General features: G+C 55.9%; 1 protein-coding gene across 1 annotated transcript; it reads right to left on the minus strand.

The window, feature by feature from the left end:
• Positions 1–1153: 1153 nt before the first annotated feature.
• On the minus strand, positions 1154–18525 carry atp6ap1a (ATPase H+ transporting accessory protein 1a; the record flags this gene model as incomplete). Its single annotated transcript, XM_067976239.1, has 10 exons — positions 1154–3200; positions 5129–5360; positions 5706–5756; positions 7412–7653; positions 8147–8232; positions 8990–9030; positions 10294–10487; positions 12272–12346; positions 13198–13324; positions 18407–18525. Coding segments are annotated over 10 exons (1377 nt in total), but the record flags the coding sequence as incomplete, so codon positions are not given.
• Between the last annotated feature and the right edge of the window lie 298 nt (positions 18526–18823).

Consider the following 18823-nt stretch of genomic DNA (forward strand, 5'->3'; position numbering starts at 1 on the left):
GGCCCGACACTCCCCCCGTGCCAGTACTGAGGGAGTACTGCACTGTCAGAGGTGCCGTCTTTCGGATGAGACGTTAAACCATCAGAAGGATGTAAAAGATCCCATGGCCACTATTGGAAGAGCAGGGGTGGGGGTTCTCCCCGATGTCCTGGGGCCAATATTTATCCCTCAACCAACACCTAAAGAAACCAGAAGATCTGGTCATTTATCACAATGCTGTTTGTGGGATCTTGCTGTGCGCAAATTGGCTGCTGCGTTTCCTACATTACAACAGTGACCACACTTCAAAAAAAAAAGTACTTCATTGGCTGTGAAACGCTTTGGGACGTCCTGAAGTGGTGAAAGGGGTTGGAGAAATGGGAGTTCATTTCTTTCGAGCATCACATGGCATTAAGAGGGTGGAATATTGTAACGAGTGATTTTGGGTGTGGTAACATACACAGGTGATTATATAACCCAGTAATGCATGGTATGTTACATAGGAAGCCAATACTTCAGAGTGTTAGATCATATATGCAGGAGCAGTGTCCCTGATTTTAACCCAGTCGAATGGATGCAGCGAACAGTTCCAAGTTGGCCAGATAGCATTAAGATTCAGTCATGTGTTGTGGCCTGGAGTCACATGTAGGGCAGATTGGTGAGGAGGTGAAAAGAGATGGGGGAAGGAGTCACATTCCCTTCCGCAAAGGACATTATTGAACCAGTTGGGTTTTAATAGCAGGCTGGTAGCTTTTGTGGTCATTTTGCCAAGTGACACATGGACTCATTTACAGGGCGAGAGTCACAAGACGACTGGAGGGGACGTTGAAAGTAGTGGGGCGTATAATGGTTATAACTTTACTCTGTATCTAACCCTGTACCTGTCCCTGGGAGTGTTTGACGGGACAGTGGAGAGGGAGCTTTACTCTGTATCTAACCCTGTACCTGCCCTGGGAGTGTTTGATGGGACAGTGTAGATGGAGCTTTACTCTGTATCTAACCCTGTACCTGCCCTGGGAGTGTTTGACGGGACAGTGTAGAGGGAGCTTTACTCTGTATCTAACCCTTGCTCAATGGGACAGGCTGCCTAAATTGGAAAGTGTTCCATGGCCCAGTACTAACTTTTGTTGAGCACGAACAACAGATATTAAATAAAACCCAACAACACACCAGACTGATTCACATTTTTTTTAAACTGATCCAAATTGAGTTTTACAACAAATGCCAATACACAGAAACCCTTTCACAGCTTTAAACACAATAAACAAATTATTGGTGGCTGCAGGAGTGGAGCTTTGTTCCCACACCACTTAAAACAGTGTGGGCAACGCCCCACACCCTGGGTCAGACTGTGTCGGATTGGGCTATAGTGCCTCAGACCATTAACTCAGGATTTATACAACACACTAACGGCCAGGCAGGAAAGGGTTACAGGTTTGTCTTTTTAAACAAACACTCACATTGTAAACAAAATATACACATCCGTTAAATAATACAACACTTCAATAGAATTAAATTTTCTAACAGTTGTGCGTTCGGGCGCACAGACGTACAATAGGCCAGGCGGGGGAGGAGAGCGCACAGAACGCACTGGCGTCAAAACGGTCGCGAGAATTCGAGAAGGAAACACGGACTGGATCCGGGATGAGCCCATTTTCAGGTTTGGCTCGTTTGCCTTACCCGCCCCGGGGGTGAGAGGGAGGAGGGGAGACCAGGCTTGGACTCCCACTGAGACAAAGCAACCATTTCCCTTCAACTTTTGGTTTTCCTGTCTGTTCCGGTCACGAGGAATCCTGCAAATGTAACTCACCGCGCACCCCGTTATAAATGCAGAGACTTTTCTTTTTAAAAAAAAGACACAAGCACGAAACAGACTGCGGTGGGTGTGGGGATCGAAGGGAATGTACCTCAAGGGGGCCGGCGGCAATAACAAAACAAAACTGGAACAGCCATCAGCACTCAACCAGAGCACTTTACAATCAGCCACCATCTAACAACAGCAGAACAGGCTCGAGGGGCTGAATGGCCTGTCCCTACAAACTATCTCTCAGCCGGAGAGTCTGTGAGGGAGCGCAGGAAAACAGTGGACTGAATCGTTTGGGCAGCTACAGCAAAGCTTCCTGTGCAGAACCACGCGATCGCTTTCAAAAAAAGTTTCTGCGGGCACAGTGCCAGAGCAAGAATCTCGGTGCACCTGAGCCTGTAACCCATCTACTTCTCACGAGGTATTGCTTGCATGCTCTCCACACGGCTGTCGTTCAGCCTGCGACCCCGACAGCCCTGTCCACGCAGGCTAACGGGACGACTCGGAGCTTGAAAGGGTCTCGATCCGGGTCGTTCGAGGCTACGTGGGAACGACCGGAGGCCTAGCCGACAGACGACACTGCTTTCCCGAGCTCACCGGGTCGAGATGGAGCAGGATTCGGGGGGGGGTGGGTGGGGTTGGAGGGGTCGAGTCACCGATTGAGATCTGGCCTGGATCAGCCCCTTTGACCTCAATGAAAGGGCGAGTGTTTTAAACTCTCGGCCCCTCCGAGTGCTGACCTGTCCCACAGGAGGAGTCGCAGGACTTGGCCGTCAGGGACCCAGGGCATTCTTAACCCCATTGCAGCAGCCTCATCTCCCTCACTGGTACTGATCAGTTTGAACAAACCCTCACATTGTTTACACACAGTCTGACCCGTCGGCTGATGCACAAAAAAAAAAGATTTTTTTTTACAATTAATCCACTCTTGGGACAGTGACTTTATACAAAGCGCAAATCGATCTGCAGAACTGCTTTCAAGACGGGAATAGGGAGCAGGATCGAAGGCAAGCGGGCGGGGTGGTATATACACGGTGGGAGGGGGAAAACGGACGAGGCTCCGAGCCCCTTCAATGGGGAACGCTCGAGATCAAATCGACAGTTAAGTTAAACACATCGACACACATCACGTCAAGCAGAGGACTCGTGGTGGGGGGGGGGGGGAAGAGGGAAAGAGTCTTCGACGAGGGTCCAGGGACGGAAGACCTCATTCAGTCTGCGGCACGGAGATGGTGGGACCCTTGGGGTCGTCGAAATGGTCCATGGTCTTGAGGCTGGTGATCATGTGGAGTCCGTAGGTGAGGATGAAGACCATGAGGAGGGTGGTGAGGAGGCCCATCCAGATGGCAGGGGTGAAGAATCCAGCACAGTCACTGGCGTATTCGAATCCCACACCTTTCAGACCGAAGCCTTGGATCTGTACGGAGATGGAGAGGGGGGGGGGGGGGGGAAGAGAAAGAGCAGCTCATAACATTGCCAGTAACTCAAATCTCATCCGACGACTTGCATCGTCCCACTCTGTCAGCTTGGCTCAGTTAGTAGCACTCCCCGAGTCAGGAGGTTCATCGAAATCACAGCACGGTATTCCTCCAGGCAAGATCATCACTTATTCCCAGGAGTGAGTTACAGGCTGGAATCTAATCGAGGGGTTCCGGGGGTTTATATATCGAATAACAGATACCCGGGAGTGAGTTACAGACTGGAATCTAATCGTGGGGTTCGGGGGGTTTATATATAGAATAACAGATACCCGGGAGTGAGTTACAGACTGGAATCTAATCGAGGGGTTCGGGGGGTTTATATATAGAATAACAGATACCCGGGAGTGAGTTACAGACTGGAATCTAATCGAGGGGTTCGGGGGGTTTATATATAGAATAACAGATACCCGGGAGTGAGTTACAGACTGGAATCTAATCGAGGGGTTCGGGGGGTTTATATATAGAATAACAGATACCCGGGAGTGAGTTACAGGCTGGAATCTAATCGAGGGGTTCGGGGGGTTTATATATAGAATAACAGATACCCGGGAGTGAGTTACAGACTGGAATCTAATCGAGGGGTTCGGGGGGGTTTATATATAGAATAACAGATACCCGGGAGTGAGTTACAGGCTGGAATCTAATCGAGGGGTTCGGGGGGGTTTATATATAGAATAACAGATACCCGGGAGTGAGTTACAGACTGGAATCTAATCGAGGGGTTCGGGGGGGTTTATATATAGAATAACAGATACCCGGGAGTGAGTTACAGACTGGAATCTGATCGAGGGGTTCGGGGGGGTTTTATATATAGAATAACAGATACCCGGGAGTGAGTTACAGACTGGAATCTAATCGAGGGGTTCGGGGGGGTTTATATATAGAATAACAGATACCCGGGAGTGAGTTACAGGCTGGAATCTAATCGAGGGGTTCGGGGGGGTTTATATATAGAATGACAGATACCCGGGAGTGAGTTACAGGCTGGAATCTAATTGAGGGGTTCGGTGGGGTTTATATATAGAATAACAGATACCCAGGAGTGAGTTACAGACTGGAATCTAATCGAGGGGTTCGGGGGGGGTTTATATATAGAATAACAGATACCCGGGAGTGAGTGACAGACTGGAATCTAATCGAGGGGTTCGGGGGGGTTTATATATAGAATAACAGATACCCGGGAGTGAGTTACAGACTGGAATGTAATCGAGGGGTTCGGGGAGGTTTATATATAGAACAACAGATACCCGGGAGTGAGTTACAGACTGGAATCTAATCGAGGGGTTCGGGGGGGGTTTATATATAGAACAACAGATACCCGGGAGTGAGTTACAGGCTGGAATCTAATCGAGGGGTTCGGGGGGTTTATATATAGAATAACAGATACCCGGGAGTGAATTACAGACTGGAATCTAATCGAGGGGTTCGGGGGGTTTATATATAGAACAACAGATACCCGGGAGTGAGTTACAGGCTGGAATCTAATCGAGGGGTTCGGGGGGTTTATATATAGAATAACAGATACCCGGGAGTGAGTTACAGACTGGAATCTAATCGAGGGGTTCGGGGGGGTTTATATATAGAATAACAGATACCCGGGAGTGAGTTACAGACTGGAATCTAATCGAGGGGTTCGGGGGGTTTATATATAGAATAACAGATACCCGGGAGTGAGTTACAGACTGGAATCTAATCGAGGGGTTCGGGGGGTTTATCTATAGAATAACAGATACCCGGGAGTGAGTTACAGGCTGGAATCTAATCGAGGGGTTCGGGGGGGTTTATATATAGAATAACAGATACCCGGGAGTGAGTTACAGGCCGGAAGCCGGCCGAGGGGAGGGGCCAAGTGCTGATGCCGTACCTGAAAATCCTCGAAGAAAACTTTCCATCTGTCGATGTTGCTGGACGACTGCAGGATGGCGCTGGACTGAGGCCTGTTGGAGACGTACTTGCAGTGGTACGAGTAAATGGCGGGGGCGTAAATCTGGGTGACATTGAACACGGCCTCCGCCCTGTCGGCGCTGATCTCCACCTGGTCCAGGGTGAACCACTGTTTGGCAGATACCTTGTACAGCTGGTTGGACATTTTGAATCTGGGGGGCAAAAAAAAATCCCTTTAAAGAGCGGAGTCGGGTTGAAAGACGAGGCTTCGGTGAATCCATTTAAAAAGGCGAATCTGTCCCCCGCAACCCCGGGGCGGCGGCAAGGTGAGGGCCGAGTTAGCTGGCTCCCAGTGCGGACAGCGCACCCTCCCTCCTCGGGTTACCTGGCCGAGGGAGTAGGTGGTCACCCAGCCCTGTACCCACGGGAGTGTCAGAGCCACTGGTTAAAATAGAGGGGGAGGGAAATAGTACCCACCGTGCCCACCCCACCCCCCCCCCAGGGTCCGAGATTCCACCGGCCCCCCCCACTCACACACCTCCGCACGAGACACTTACGTGATCTTTACGAAACCCGAACCCTCCACGTTGCCGTAGTCCAGAACCAGGCTGAAAAAGGGGGTGGGGGGTGGGGGGAAAGAGAGATACGAGAGAGAAAATCTATTAGTAGAGCCTTCAGCGTGCCCCCGACCCCCTCCACTCCGAAGGCCCAGGGTTCCTGGCTGGGGTGCAGGTTCCGCAGGCGTTGGCCGTCTCTGCGTCCCTCGCCAGACAGGCGTTTCTTACACACGAGGCTGGGTTTTTTTTGGGGGGGGGGGGGGGAGCGGAGCGGCAATTCGACTGCAGGAGGCATCGCGGTCACACCCGACCGCGCCCACACTCCCCACTGGAGCGCGATCAGCAGCAGCGGGAGCCCTGGCTGATTTCTCTCCTGCTCCCCATTCCAGGGGGCGTTTAGGCCGATTGTAGCTCCACACACACACACACACACACACACCCCTGAACCAGATTGGTTATTGATTATGGGGGACACTGTTTGAGAGAAGGTACAGGATCTGATTGAGGGCCGACAGTCTAACACACACTGACACACCTGTGTACGTCCAACATTTGACGTTCCACTCTGGAAAATCACCAGCTCCTTCTCCTCCCTCACCACCACTGGCTGACCAAAGCCTCTCTCCCTTCCCAACCAGCCGTTTTGCACACAGCAAGATCCCGCAAACAAGAGCGGTAACCACCTCATCTGGTGTTTTTTTTTAGTGAAGTTGGTTGAGGGATAAATATCGGCCCCAGGACCCCGGGGAGAACTCCCCCCAATCTTCTTCAAATAGTGGCCGTGGGATCTTTTACGTCCACCGGAGAGGGCAGACGGGGGCCTCGGTTTAACATCTCATCCCAAAGACGGCCCCTCCGACAGTGCGGCGCTCCCTCAGCACCGACCCCCCGACAGTGCAGCCTCCCTCAGTACTGACCCTCCGACAGTGCGGCGCTCCCTCAGCACTGACCCCCCGACAGTGCGGCGCTCCCTCAGCACCGACCCTCCGACAGTGCGGCGCTCCCTCAGTACTGACCCTCCGACAGTGCGGCGCTCCCTCAGTACTGACCCTCCGACAGTGCGGCGCTCCCTCAGTACTGACCCTCCGACAGTGCGGCGCTCCCTCAGTACCGACCCTCCGACAGTGCGGCGCTCCCTCAGTACTGACCCTCCGACAGTGCGGCGCTCCCTCAGTACTGACCCTCCGACAGTGCGGCGCTCCCTCAGTACTGACCCTCCGACAGTGCGGCGCTCCCTCAGTACCGACCCTCCGACAGTGCGGCGCTCCCTCAGTACTGACCCTCCCACAGTGCGGCGCTCCCTCAGTACTGACCCTCCGACAGTGCGGCGCTCCCTCAGCACCGACCCTCCCACAGTGCGGCGCTCCCTCAGTACTGACCCTCCGACAGTGCGGCGCTCCCTCAGCACCGACCCTCCCACAGTGCGGCGCTCCCTCAGTACTGACCCTCCCACAGTGCGGCGCTCCCTCAGTACCGACCCTCCGACAGTGCGGCGCTCCCTCAGCACCGACCCCTCCGACAGTGCGGCGCTCCCTCAGTACTGACCCTCCGACAGTGCGGCGCTCCCTCAGCACCGACCCCCCGGCCTTCTGCCTCGGGAAGGGAGGGCGAGACCGAGTGAGCCACAGTTAAGACGGTCTAAGGACGCACGCCTGTCTGCGGGAACGTAGAGGGAGGGAGCAGCGGGCGCTTTGGGAGGCACGTACTTGGCGGTGGTGTTTGTGCAGGTGGAGTCGCTGACTTTGACAGAAGCCCCCGGGCCAAACGTCCTGTTGGTCAAGTCCACCAGCTTGTCGGTCACTGAGATCTGGACCTTTGCTGCCCAGAACAGGATGCAGGGAATGCCCGCAGAGCTGTTGAAGACGACCGGAGGATACGTCACCTCCGTCTCCTTCGCGAGAAGCTGCCGGCTGGAGTGCAGCACGGCGGCAGAGACCTCTCGGACGATCTGCGGAGAGACAAAAGTTAAAATCGGCAACACCAGGGCCGGGCACAGACGCTCAACAACAAACACCGGGCGAAGGCAGCACCTCTACAGGAAGGACTCCCATTACAGCCCCCTTTCACCACCTCAGGACGTCCCGAAACGTTTCACAGCCAACAAAGTACTTTTTTTTTTTGAAGTGTGCTCACTGTTGTAATGTAGGAAACGCGGCAGGCGATTTGCACACAGCAAGATCCCACAAACAGCGATGAGATAAACGACCAGATCATCTGTTATTAGGTGTTGGTTGAGGGATAAATATCAGCCCCAGGACACCGGGGAGAACTCCCCCTCCCACCCCCCCAGTCCTGCTGCTCTTCCATTAGTGGCATCTTTTACATCCAACTGAGAGGGCAGATGGGTCCTCGGTTTAACGTCTCATCCGAAAGACGGCCCAGTTTGGAGTCTGCTAACCCCAGCGACCGTCATCAGAACCAGGAAACGCTCCAACACTTACCCGGGACGGCCTCGACGCGGTGAGTATCGCGGTGAAAGGGACTCCCTCGGACTTCAGCGTCTCCAACACTTGCCCAACGACGTTATCTGTAAGGCAGCACGGAACCAGGGAGGTAATGCGAGCCCCACCCAGCACTGAAACAGTCAAGGTAACCCCTCCTCCTCCTCCTCCACCACCCCGCTAGCTGTAAGCGGCCGCACTGCACGCGCGACCCTGGACAGGGATGGCTGGCTGTTCAACCACGGGGGGCATCGCAACCCAAGCCCGCCCATGACCAACATCTGAACTTAAGAGCACGGCAATTTCCCCCTCCCGAGCCCCGCCTGACCCCAGCTAACTCGTCTGTCTGTCTCTCTCTCTCTCTCTCTCTCTCTGTCTGTCTCCCAGCCGTCTGAAAACGCCGCAGTGGGCCGGACGGATTTACTCTCGACGCCCCCCTGTCGTTAACGGGCCGACTTCTGCTCTTTTCTGTCGACGTCTTTAAGATTACGAGGGGCTTTTATGGGGTGGACGTAGAGAAGATGTTTCCACTTGTGGGGGAGACCAGAACGAGGGGGGCCATCAATATAAGAGAGTCACTAATAAATCCAATCGGGGAATTCAGGAGAAACTTCTTTACCCAGAGAGCGGTGAGAATGTGGAACTCGCTCCCACATGGAGTGGTCGAGGGGAATCGAATCGATGGATTTAAGGGGAAGCTCGATAAACACATGAGGGAGAAAGGAATAGAAGGAGAGGGTGAGATGGAGTAGGCTCGTGTGGAGCATAAACACCAGCACGGAGCAGATGGGCCGAATGGCCTGTTTCCATGCTGTGCGTTCTCTGTAAATCAGCAAAACTTACCATTGCCGGTGAGAGCTTCTTTAGGTGGCATCAAAATGGAGCTGAGGAGGGACACAAGCAAACAGGTTATACTCTGAATAGCACAACCGTATCGCGACTGACCATCCCCAGTCTCACACGCCCTCTCTCGTCCTTCGCTTCTCCACCGCTCGGGCTGCGCCGATCACACTGGTCGTTCTGTCCAACACGACACGCGCTTCCCCTTCCTGCTAAAGGAGTCTCTCCAGAAAGTCCAACTCTGACTGGAACTCCTCTCACACAAAGCTGGGCCAGGACGCAAAGAGAAGGCTCGTTCGACAGCACCTCCCAGACCCGCGACCTCCACCGCCCAGGAGGACGAGGGGAGCAGGCGCACGGGAGCACCAGCACCACCTCCCTCCCTCCCTCCCTCCCCCTCGAGATCAAGACGCACCAGGCCGTTTCCTACTCTAACCCGGGTCGGGTCAGACGTCAGAACCTGATACCGTAAGGATAGCTGACTGGCACTGATCAAACACCAGGTGCCCCACGCCGGTTAATAACCCGAGCTTCGCCAGGAAGTGCCAGTGGCTTCGGGCGGGGCGGACGGGCCCCTGGAAGAGGGGCAGCAGGACCCTCGATGGAGGCAACGCCAACGCGGGGCAGACGAGCCCGGCCTCGAACAAGCCGACCTGCGGACAGCGACCCAGCCCGCAGTGCGGGACAAGTCAGCGAAAGGACAAATACGGAGTGTCGGAAACACGGCAGGGTTCAGGGTCAGACGATAACGGACTCGAACTCGCTCTTTCCCAGGGAGCTCCGAGCCGGATCTCCTCCCCTCCCTTTCCTGGGGAAAACGCTGCAGCCAATTTGCGCACAGCAAGATCCCACAATCAGCAATGAGATAAACGAACAGATAATCTGTTATTTTTTTCTTTAAGCGCTTTTGGTCGAGGGATAAATATTGGCCTCAGGACGCTGGGGAGAACTATTCTTTAAAATAGCGGCCCTGGGATCTTTTACGTCCCGCCCGTGAAGGCAGACGGCGGGACGGGGGGCTCGGTTTAACGTCTCATCTCGAAAGACGGCCCCTCCGACAGTGCGGCGCTCCCTCAGCTCCGGCACCGGGGGGAGTGTCAAGCCTGGATTACGGGGCTCAAGTCCCTGGAGTGGGGGCTCGAACCCACGACCTTCTGACTCCGAGGGGGGGGAAGAGGGAGACCGACTGAGCCAGTGCTGACAGGTACATCATCGGATCAAACCCCAGACGTGTTCCCACCCCCCCACAAGATCGAATGCTGCACCCCCTCCTCTGAACATGCGCCCAGGGCGGGATCGGGCGTTACCTGGAAGTGTAGGGGAGTCTGACCACCAGCAGCGAGGGGACGCTGGCGTTGAGTCGGAGGCCACGGATGGTGAGTTGGTCCACGTACAGCGGGCTCCCGCCCGTCTGAGCCTGGAGGGAGGAGAGCAGGGAGCTGGTAGCGTGCCAGTCCACCGAGGGCAGTACCAACGACGAGGGCGAGGCTTCCAGGGCACCCTACACACTCACAGTGGGGGGAGAGGGGGGAAAAAGGGAGGGAGAGAGGGCAGGAGGAGAGAATAAAGAGAGGCTATCAAACACTGCAGTAAAGGATCAGAATTAATAATAACGCAACATAAACACCAGTACAGTGTTATACAGTGAGAGACCTGGACCCCCAGTACTGTACCCCAGTGTTATACAGTGAGACCTGGACCCACCAGTACTGTACCCCAGTGTTATACAGTGAGACCTGGACCCCCCAGTACTGTACCCCAGTGTTATACAGTGAGAGACCCGGACCCACCAGTACTGTACCCCAGTGTTATACAGTGAGACCTGGACCCACCAGTACTGTACCCCAGTGTTATACAGTGAGACCTGGACCCACCAGTACTGTACCCCAGTGTTATACAGTGACAGACCTGGACCCCCCAGTACTGTACCCCAGTGTTATACAGTGAGAGACCTGGACCCACCAGTACTGTACCCCAATGTTATACAGTGAGACCTGGACCCCCTAGTACTGTACCCCAGTGTTATACAGTGAGAGACCTGGACCCACCAGTACTGTACCCCAGTGTTATACAGTGACAGACCTGGACCCCCCAGTACTGTACCCCAGTGTTATACAGTGAGAGACCTGGACCCACCAGCACTGTACCCCAGTGTTATACAGTGACAGACCTGGACCCACCAGTACTGTACCCCAGTGTTATACAGTGACAGACCTGGACCCACCAGTACTGTACCCCAGTGTTATACAGTGACAGACCTGGACCCCCCAGTACTGTACCCCAGTGTTATACAGTGACAGACCCGGACCCCCCAGTACTGTACCCCAGTGTTATACAGTGACAGACCCGGACCCACCAGTACTGTACCCCAGTGTTATACAGTGACAGACCCGGACCCACCAGTATTGTACCCCAGTGTTATACAGTGACAGACCCGGACCCACCAGTACTGTACCCCAGTGTTATACAGTGACAGACCCGGACCCCCCAGTACTGTACCCCAGTGTTATACAGTGAGAGACCCGGACCCACCAGTATTGTACCCCAGTGTTATACAGTGACAGACCCGGACCCACCAGTACTGTACCCCAGTGTTATACAGTGACAGACCTGGACCCACCAGTACTGTACCCCAGTGTTATACAGTGACAGACCTGGACCCCCCAGTACTGTACCCCAGTGTTATACAGTGACAGACCCGGACCCACCAGTACTGTACCCCAGTGTTATACAGTGACAGACCCGGACCCACCAGTATTGTACCCCAGTGTTATACAGTGACAGACCCGGACCCACCAGTACTGTACCCCAGTGTTATACAGTGACAGACCCGGACCCCCCAGTACTGTACCCCAGTGTTATACAGTGAGAGACCCGGACCCACCAGTATTGTACCCCAGTGTTATACAGTGACAGACCCGGACCCACCAGTACTGTACCCCAGTGTTATACAGTGACAGACCTGGACCCCCCAGTACTGTACCCCAGTGTTATACAGTGACAGACCCGGACCCACCAGTACTGTACCCCAGTGTTATACAGTGACAGACCTGGACCCACCAGTACTGTACCCCAGTGTTATACAGTGACAGACCCGGACCCACCAGTACTGTACCCCAGTGTTAGACAGTGACAGACCAAGTAATCGTCAGGCTCCGCTCCTATAACGAGTAATCCTATCTCAGCCAAGACACCAGAGAGGGACAATCTGGTCTCGCCTCCCCTACCCCGGCCCCGGGGGTCACATTCGGGAGAGATGGGGTACGAGGGGTATCGGTTGCCTACCTGTAAGTTGGGGAACGCACTCTCCTGCTTGTTCCCGTACGCCCCACCGTACACCGTAAAATCGTCCACGCTGAGCTAGGAACAAAGACAGAAATCGGTCAGGGCTAAACTGGATTATTGGTTGATTGCCGTTCCCCTAGCTGCTCCATGGTGCTGATGGGGCCTCTTCCAGGGAAGGACACTGAAGCAGCCATTGTAAAAGGGATTCGAGGAGCAATTGGATACATCGAGGAATATGGGGAGAAGGTGGGTAGATGGGATTATTTTTTTTTAATTCATTCGTGGGATGTGGGCGTCGCTGGCGAGGCCGGCATTTATTGCCCATCCCTAATTGCCCTTGAGAAGGTGGTGGTGAGCCGCCTTCTTGAACCGCTGCAGTCCGTGTGGTGAAGGTTCTCCCACAGTGCTGTTAGGGAGGGAGTTCCAGGATTTTGACCCAGCGACGATGAAGGAACGGCCGATATATTTCCAAGTCGGGATGGTGTGTGACTCGGAGGGGAACGTGCAGGTGGTGTTGTTCCCATGTGCCTGCTGCCCTTGTCCTTCGAGGTGGTGGAGGTCGCGGGTTTGGGAGGTGCTGTCGAAGAAGCCTTGGCGAGTTGCTGCAGTACATCCTGTGGATGGTCCACACTGCAGCCACTGTGCGCCGGTGGTGAAGGGAGTGAATGTTTAGGGTGGTGGATGGGGTGCCAATCAAGCGGGCTGCTTTGTCCTGGATGGTGTCGAGCTTCTTGAGTGGTGTTGGAGCTGCACTCATCCAGGCAAGTGGAGAGTATTCCATCACACTCCTGACTTGTGCCCTGTGGATGGTGGATGTGAGTGAGCGATGTGAGTAGGTGGGGTCGATCAGTTTAAAACGATCAGTTTAAAACAGGCTTTGCCAGTTCCTCACGGTCCAAGCAAGCGCACCCAGGAAGCCCCCTTACCTTGTCCTGAAGGAACAACAGCACAGTCTTGGGTCCTTTGCCGAGAGCTGGGTTCAAATAGGAGGAGAGCTGTGGCCCAGAGACGACATGCCCTTCGTTTGGAGCAGCGTGGGAGCCCCACAGGGAGCTGTGAACATTCACAGGAGAGAATGTTAGACGTACACCGTGCTGGGGGCTACACTGATCCACACAGACCAGGCAGGTGCCCAGTGATAAGAACTTAGAGAGCAATGTTAACAGAGGACACCCCCCTCGCTCCACCACTGGCAGCCGTGCCTTCAGCCGCCTAGGCCCTAAGCTCTGGAATTCCCTCCCTAAACCTCTCCGCCTCTAAGACGCTCCTTAAAACCTACCTCTTTGACCAAGCTTTTGGTCACCTGTCCTAACAGCTCGTGTCAATTTTTGTCTGATTTACGTTCTTGGGACGTTTTACAGCATTAAAAGGCGCTGGATAAATGCAAGATTATGTAGGAATCGCAGCGGGAGACTGCTCTCGCTCCCTCACTGTTGCCTCCCATTCCAACACACATTGTGTTACCAACAGTTGGGGCACTGCCTGCCTCGTTGGTGCCAGGCAGATTTCTATCCCGGCTGTACGTTTTAAGGGGGCTAGGAAGAAAGAGGAGGCATCTGTATGGTCAAGGCCGGCCTGTGACGCTGCGTGTTCACCATTGCTGGAATCACATTTTGCAGCCTCGGTCCCCGAGTTATCAATAATAGTGGGAACTGAAAGTCAGTGAGGGCCCCACACAGAAAGACACTGCGTCCGGGAAGTGAATCAGCAACGAGCAACCAACAACTCGAGGTTTCGTCAGAGTTCAGTATTCAATTCAACACAGTCTGACCCACTCTCAGATACCAGCTCCTCCATCACCCCCACACACAGTCTGTCCCACTCTCAGATACCATCTCCTCCATCACCCCCACACAGTCTGTCCCACTCTCAGATACCAGCTCCTCCATCACCCACACACACAGTCTGTCCCACTCTCAGATACCAGCTCCTCCATCACCCCCACACACAGTCTGTCCCACTCTCAGATACCAGCTCCTCCATCACCCCCACACAGTCTGTCCCACTCTCAGATACCAGCTCCTCCATCACCCCCACACACAGTCTGTCCCACTCTCAGATACCAGCTCCTCCATCACCCCCCACACACAGTCTGTCCCACTCTCAGATACCAGCTCCTCCATCACCCCCACACACAGTCTGTCCCACTCTCAGATACCAGCTCCTCCATCACCCCCACACACAGTCTGTCCCACTCTCAGATACCAGCTCCTCCATCACCCCCACACACAGTCTGTCCCACTCTCAGATACCAGCTCCTCCATCACCCCCACACACAGTCTGTCCCACTCTCAGATACCAGCTCCTCCGTCACTCCCCCACACACACAGTCTGTCCCACTCTCAGATACCAGCTCCTCCATCACCCCCACACACAGTCTGTCCCACTCTCAGATACCAGCTCCTCCATCACCCCCACACACAGTCTGTCCCACTCTCAGATACCAGCTCCTCCATCACCCCCACACACAGTCTGTCCCACTCTCAGATACCAGCTCCTCCATCACCCCCACACACAGTCTGTCCCACTCTCAGATACCAGCTCCTCCATCACCCCCACACACAGTCTGTCCCACTCTCAGATACCAGCTCCTCCATCACCCCCACACACAGTCTGTCCCACTCTCAGATACCAGCTCCTCCATCACCCCCCACACACAGTCTGTCCCACTCTCAGATACCAGCTCCTCCATCACCCCCACACACAGTCTGTCCCACTCTCAGATACCAGCTCCTCCATCACCCCCACACACAGTCTGTCCCACTCTCAGATACCAGCTCCTCCATCACCCCCACACACAGTCTGTCCCACTCTCAGATACCAGCTCCTCCGTCACTCCCCCACACACACAGTCTGTCCCACTCTCAGATACCAGCTCCTCCATCACCCCCACACACAGTCTGTCCCACTCTCAGATACCAGCTCCTCCATCACCCCCACACACAGTCTGTCCCACTCTCAGATACCAGCTCCTCCATCACCCCCCACACACAGTCTGTCCCACTCTCAGATACCAGCTCCTCCATCACCCCCACACACAGTCTGTCCCACTCTCAGATACCAGCTCCTCCATCACCCCCACACACAGTCTGTCCCACTCTCAGATACCAGCTCCTCCATCACCCCCACACAGAGTCTGTCCCACTCTCAGATACCAGCTCCTCCATCACCCCCACACACAGTCTGTCCCACTCTCAGATACCAGCTCCTCCATCACCCCCACACACAGTCTGTCCCACTCTCAGATACCAGCTCCTCCATCACCCCCACACACAGTCTGTCCCACTCTCAGATACCAGCTCCTCCATCACCCACACAGTCTGTCCCACTCTCAGATACCAGCTCCTCCATCACCCCCACACACAGTCTGTCCCACTCTCAGATACCAGCTCCTCCATCACCCCCACACACAGTCTGTCCCACTCTCAGATACCAGCTCCTCCATCACCCACACACACAGTCTGTCCCACTCTCAGATACCAGCTCCTCCATCACCCCCACACAGTCTGTCCCACTCTCAGATACCAGCTCCTCCATCACCCCCACACACAGTCTGTCCCTCTCTCAGATACCAGCTCCTCCATCACCCCCACACACAGTCTGTCCCACTCTCAGATACCAGCTCCTCCATCACCCACACACAGTCTGTCCCATTCTCAGATACCAGCTCCTCCATCACCCCCACACACAGTCTGTCCCACTCTCAGATACCAGCTCCTCCATCACCCCCACACACAGTCTGTCCCACTCTCAGATACCAGCTCCTCCATCACCCCCACACACAGTCTGTCCCACTCTCAGATACCAGCTCCTCCATCACCCCCCACACACAGTCTGTCCCACTCTCAGATACCAGCTCCTCCATCACCCCCACACACAGTCTGTCCCACTCTCAGATACCAGCTCCTCCATCACCCACACAGTCTGTCCCACTCTCAGATACCAGCTCCTCCATCACCCCCACACACAGTCTGTCCCACTCTCAGATACCAGCTCCTCCATCACCCCCACACAGTCTGTCCCACTCTCAGATACCAGCTCCTCCATCACCCCCACACACAGTCTGTCCCACTCTCAGATACCAGCTCCTCCATCACCCCCACACACAGTCTGTCCCACTCTCAGATACCAGCTCCTCCATCACCCCCACACACAGTCTGTCCCACTCTCAGATACCAGCTCCTCCATCACCCCCACACACAGTCTGTCCCACTCTCAGATACCAGCTCCTCCATCACCCCCACACACAGTCTGTCCCACTCTCAGATACCAGCTCCTCCATCACCCCCACACACAGTCTGTCCCACTCTCAGATACCAGCTCCTCCATCACCCCCACACACAGTCTGTCCCACTCTCAGATACCAGCTCCTCCATCACCCCCACACACAGTCTGTCCCACTCTCAGATACCAGCTCCTCCATCACCCCCACACACAGTCTGTCCCACTCTCAGATACCAGCTCCTCCATCACCCCCACACACAGTCTGTCCCACTCTCAGATACCAGCTCCTCCATCACCCCACACACCCAGCCCATTAACATGTCTTTCCCCTTTCAGACACTGACCAGCTGTCTCTTCATCTCAAATATGTTTGAGGGAGTGATTAAATGATTAAATGCTGTCATCACGGGTTACAAGTTACAGCTGGCTGGTTTGCCAAGGAGTTCACGGGATCACAGACACCATTCATTTACCAGACAAATTAATAATTACAGCGCAGAGAGACAGGGTTTTAAATCACTCACTCATCTGGTACAACCATCGGGTTGAAGTACAGACAGAGCGTTACTCTGTATCTAACCCTGTACCTGCCCTGGGAGTGTTTGATGGGACAGTGTAGAGGGAGCTTTACTCTGTATCTAACCCTGTACCTGACCTGGGAGTGTTTGATGGGACAGTGTAGAGGGAGCTTTACTCTGTATCTAACCCTGTACCTGCCCTGGGAGTGTTTGATGGGATAGTGTAGAGGGAGCTTTACTCTGTATCTAACCCTGTACCTGCCCTGGGAGTGTTTGATGGGACAGTGTAGAGGGAGATTTACTCTGTATCTAACCCTGTACCTGCCCTGGGAGTGTTTGATGGGATAGTGTAGAGGGAGCTTTACTCTGTATCTAACCCTGTACCTGCCCTGGGAGTGTTTGATTGGGGGGGGGGGGGAATCTAAGTTCCCCTCCCCCAGTCTCCATGGTGATCCCTCCCTCCCAGACCCTCACTCCCACCCCCCCCCCTCTCCCAGACCCTCACTCCCACCCCCCCCCCCCCCTCTCCCAGACCCTCACTCCCACCCCCCCCCCCCTCTCCCAGACCCTCACTCCCACCCCCCCCCCCCTCTCCCAGACCCTCACTCCCACCCCCCCCCCCCCCCTCTCCCAGACCCTCACTCCCACCCCCCCCCCCTCTCCCCAGACCCTCACTCCCACCCCCCCCCCCTCTCCCAGACCCTCACTCCCACCCCCCCCCCCTCTCCCAGACCCTCACTCCCACCCCCCCCCCCCTCTCCCAGACCCTCACTCCCACCCCCCCCCCTCTCCCAGACCCTCACTCCCACCCCCCCCCCCTCTCCCAGACCCTCACTCCCACCCCCCCCCCCTCTCCCAGACCCTCACTCCCACCCCCCCCCCTCTCCCAGACCCCTCACTCCCACCCCCCCCCCTCTCCCAGACCCTCACTCCCACCCCCCCCCCTCTCCCAGACCCCTCACTCCACCCCCCCCCCTCTCCCAGACCCTCACTCCCACCCCCCCCCCCTCTCCCAGACCCTCACTCCCACCCCCCCCCCCTCTCCCAGACCCTCACTCCCACCCCCCCCCCTCTCCCAGACCCTCACTCCCACCCCCCCCCCTCTCCCAGACCCTCACTCCCACCCCCCCCCCCTCTCCCAGACCCTCACTCCCACCCCCCCCCCTCTCCCAGACCCTCACTCCCACCCCCCCCCCTCTCCCAGACCCTCACTCCCACTCCCACCCCCCCCCCCTCTCCCACCCCCCCCCCCTCTCCCCCACCCCCCCCCCCTCTCCCAGACCCTCACTCCTCCCCCCCCTCCTCTCCCACCCCCTCCTCTCCCACCCCCTCCTCTCCCACCCCCTCCTCTCCCACCCCCTCCTCTCCCAGACCCTCACTCCCACTCACTCACCTTTCCGTGGACCAGGCCAACACCGGCACCTGGTCCGTGCCGCGGCCCCCGGCCGAGCGCAGCCACCAAGACGGCCGTCGCCAACCACCAGCCACCAGCCGCCGCCATCTCAACTCCCGTCAGTCAGGTGACAGGCCGGGGCCGCGGGCCTTCATGCGCAGGCGCCGACCCTGCGCCCGCCCCCCTCTCCCCCCTCGCTATTGGTCACCCCCCCCCTCACATCAATCATCGGCCTCGGCTTCCGATTGGCGGGCACTCCTGTCAATCACCCGCCTGCTCTTCCCCCCCCCCGCCCCTCCCCGCGAATCACATGACTGGGGTTGTGACGTCACGGGTCGAGCCATCGTTCGTCGCCCGTCAGTCAGTCACCGGCGAACCCCGCCCCCCCCCCCCGATTCCAGCGGGTGGGCGGGGCCA

This window comes from Heptranchias perlo, chromosome 45 (genome assembly GCF_035084215.1).
Source record: "Heptranchias perlo isolate sHepPer1 chromosome 45, sHepPer1.hap1, whole genome shotgun sequence".
In the NCBI taxonomy this organism is placed as follows: domain Eukaryota; kingdom Metazoa; phylum Chordata; class Chondrichthyes; order Hexanchiformes; family Hexanchidae; genus Heptranchias; species Heptranchias perlo.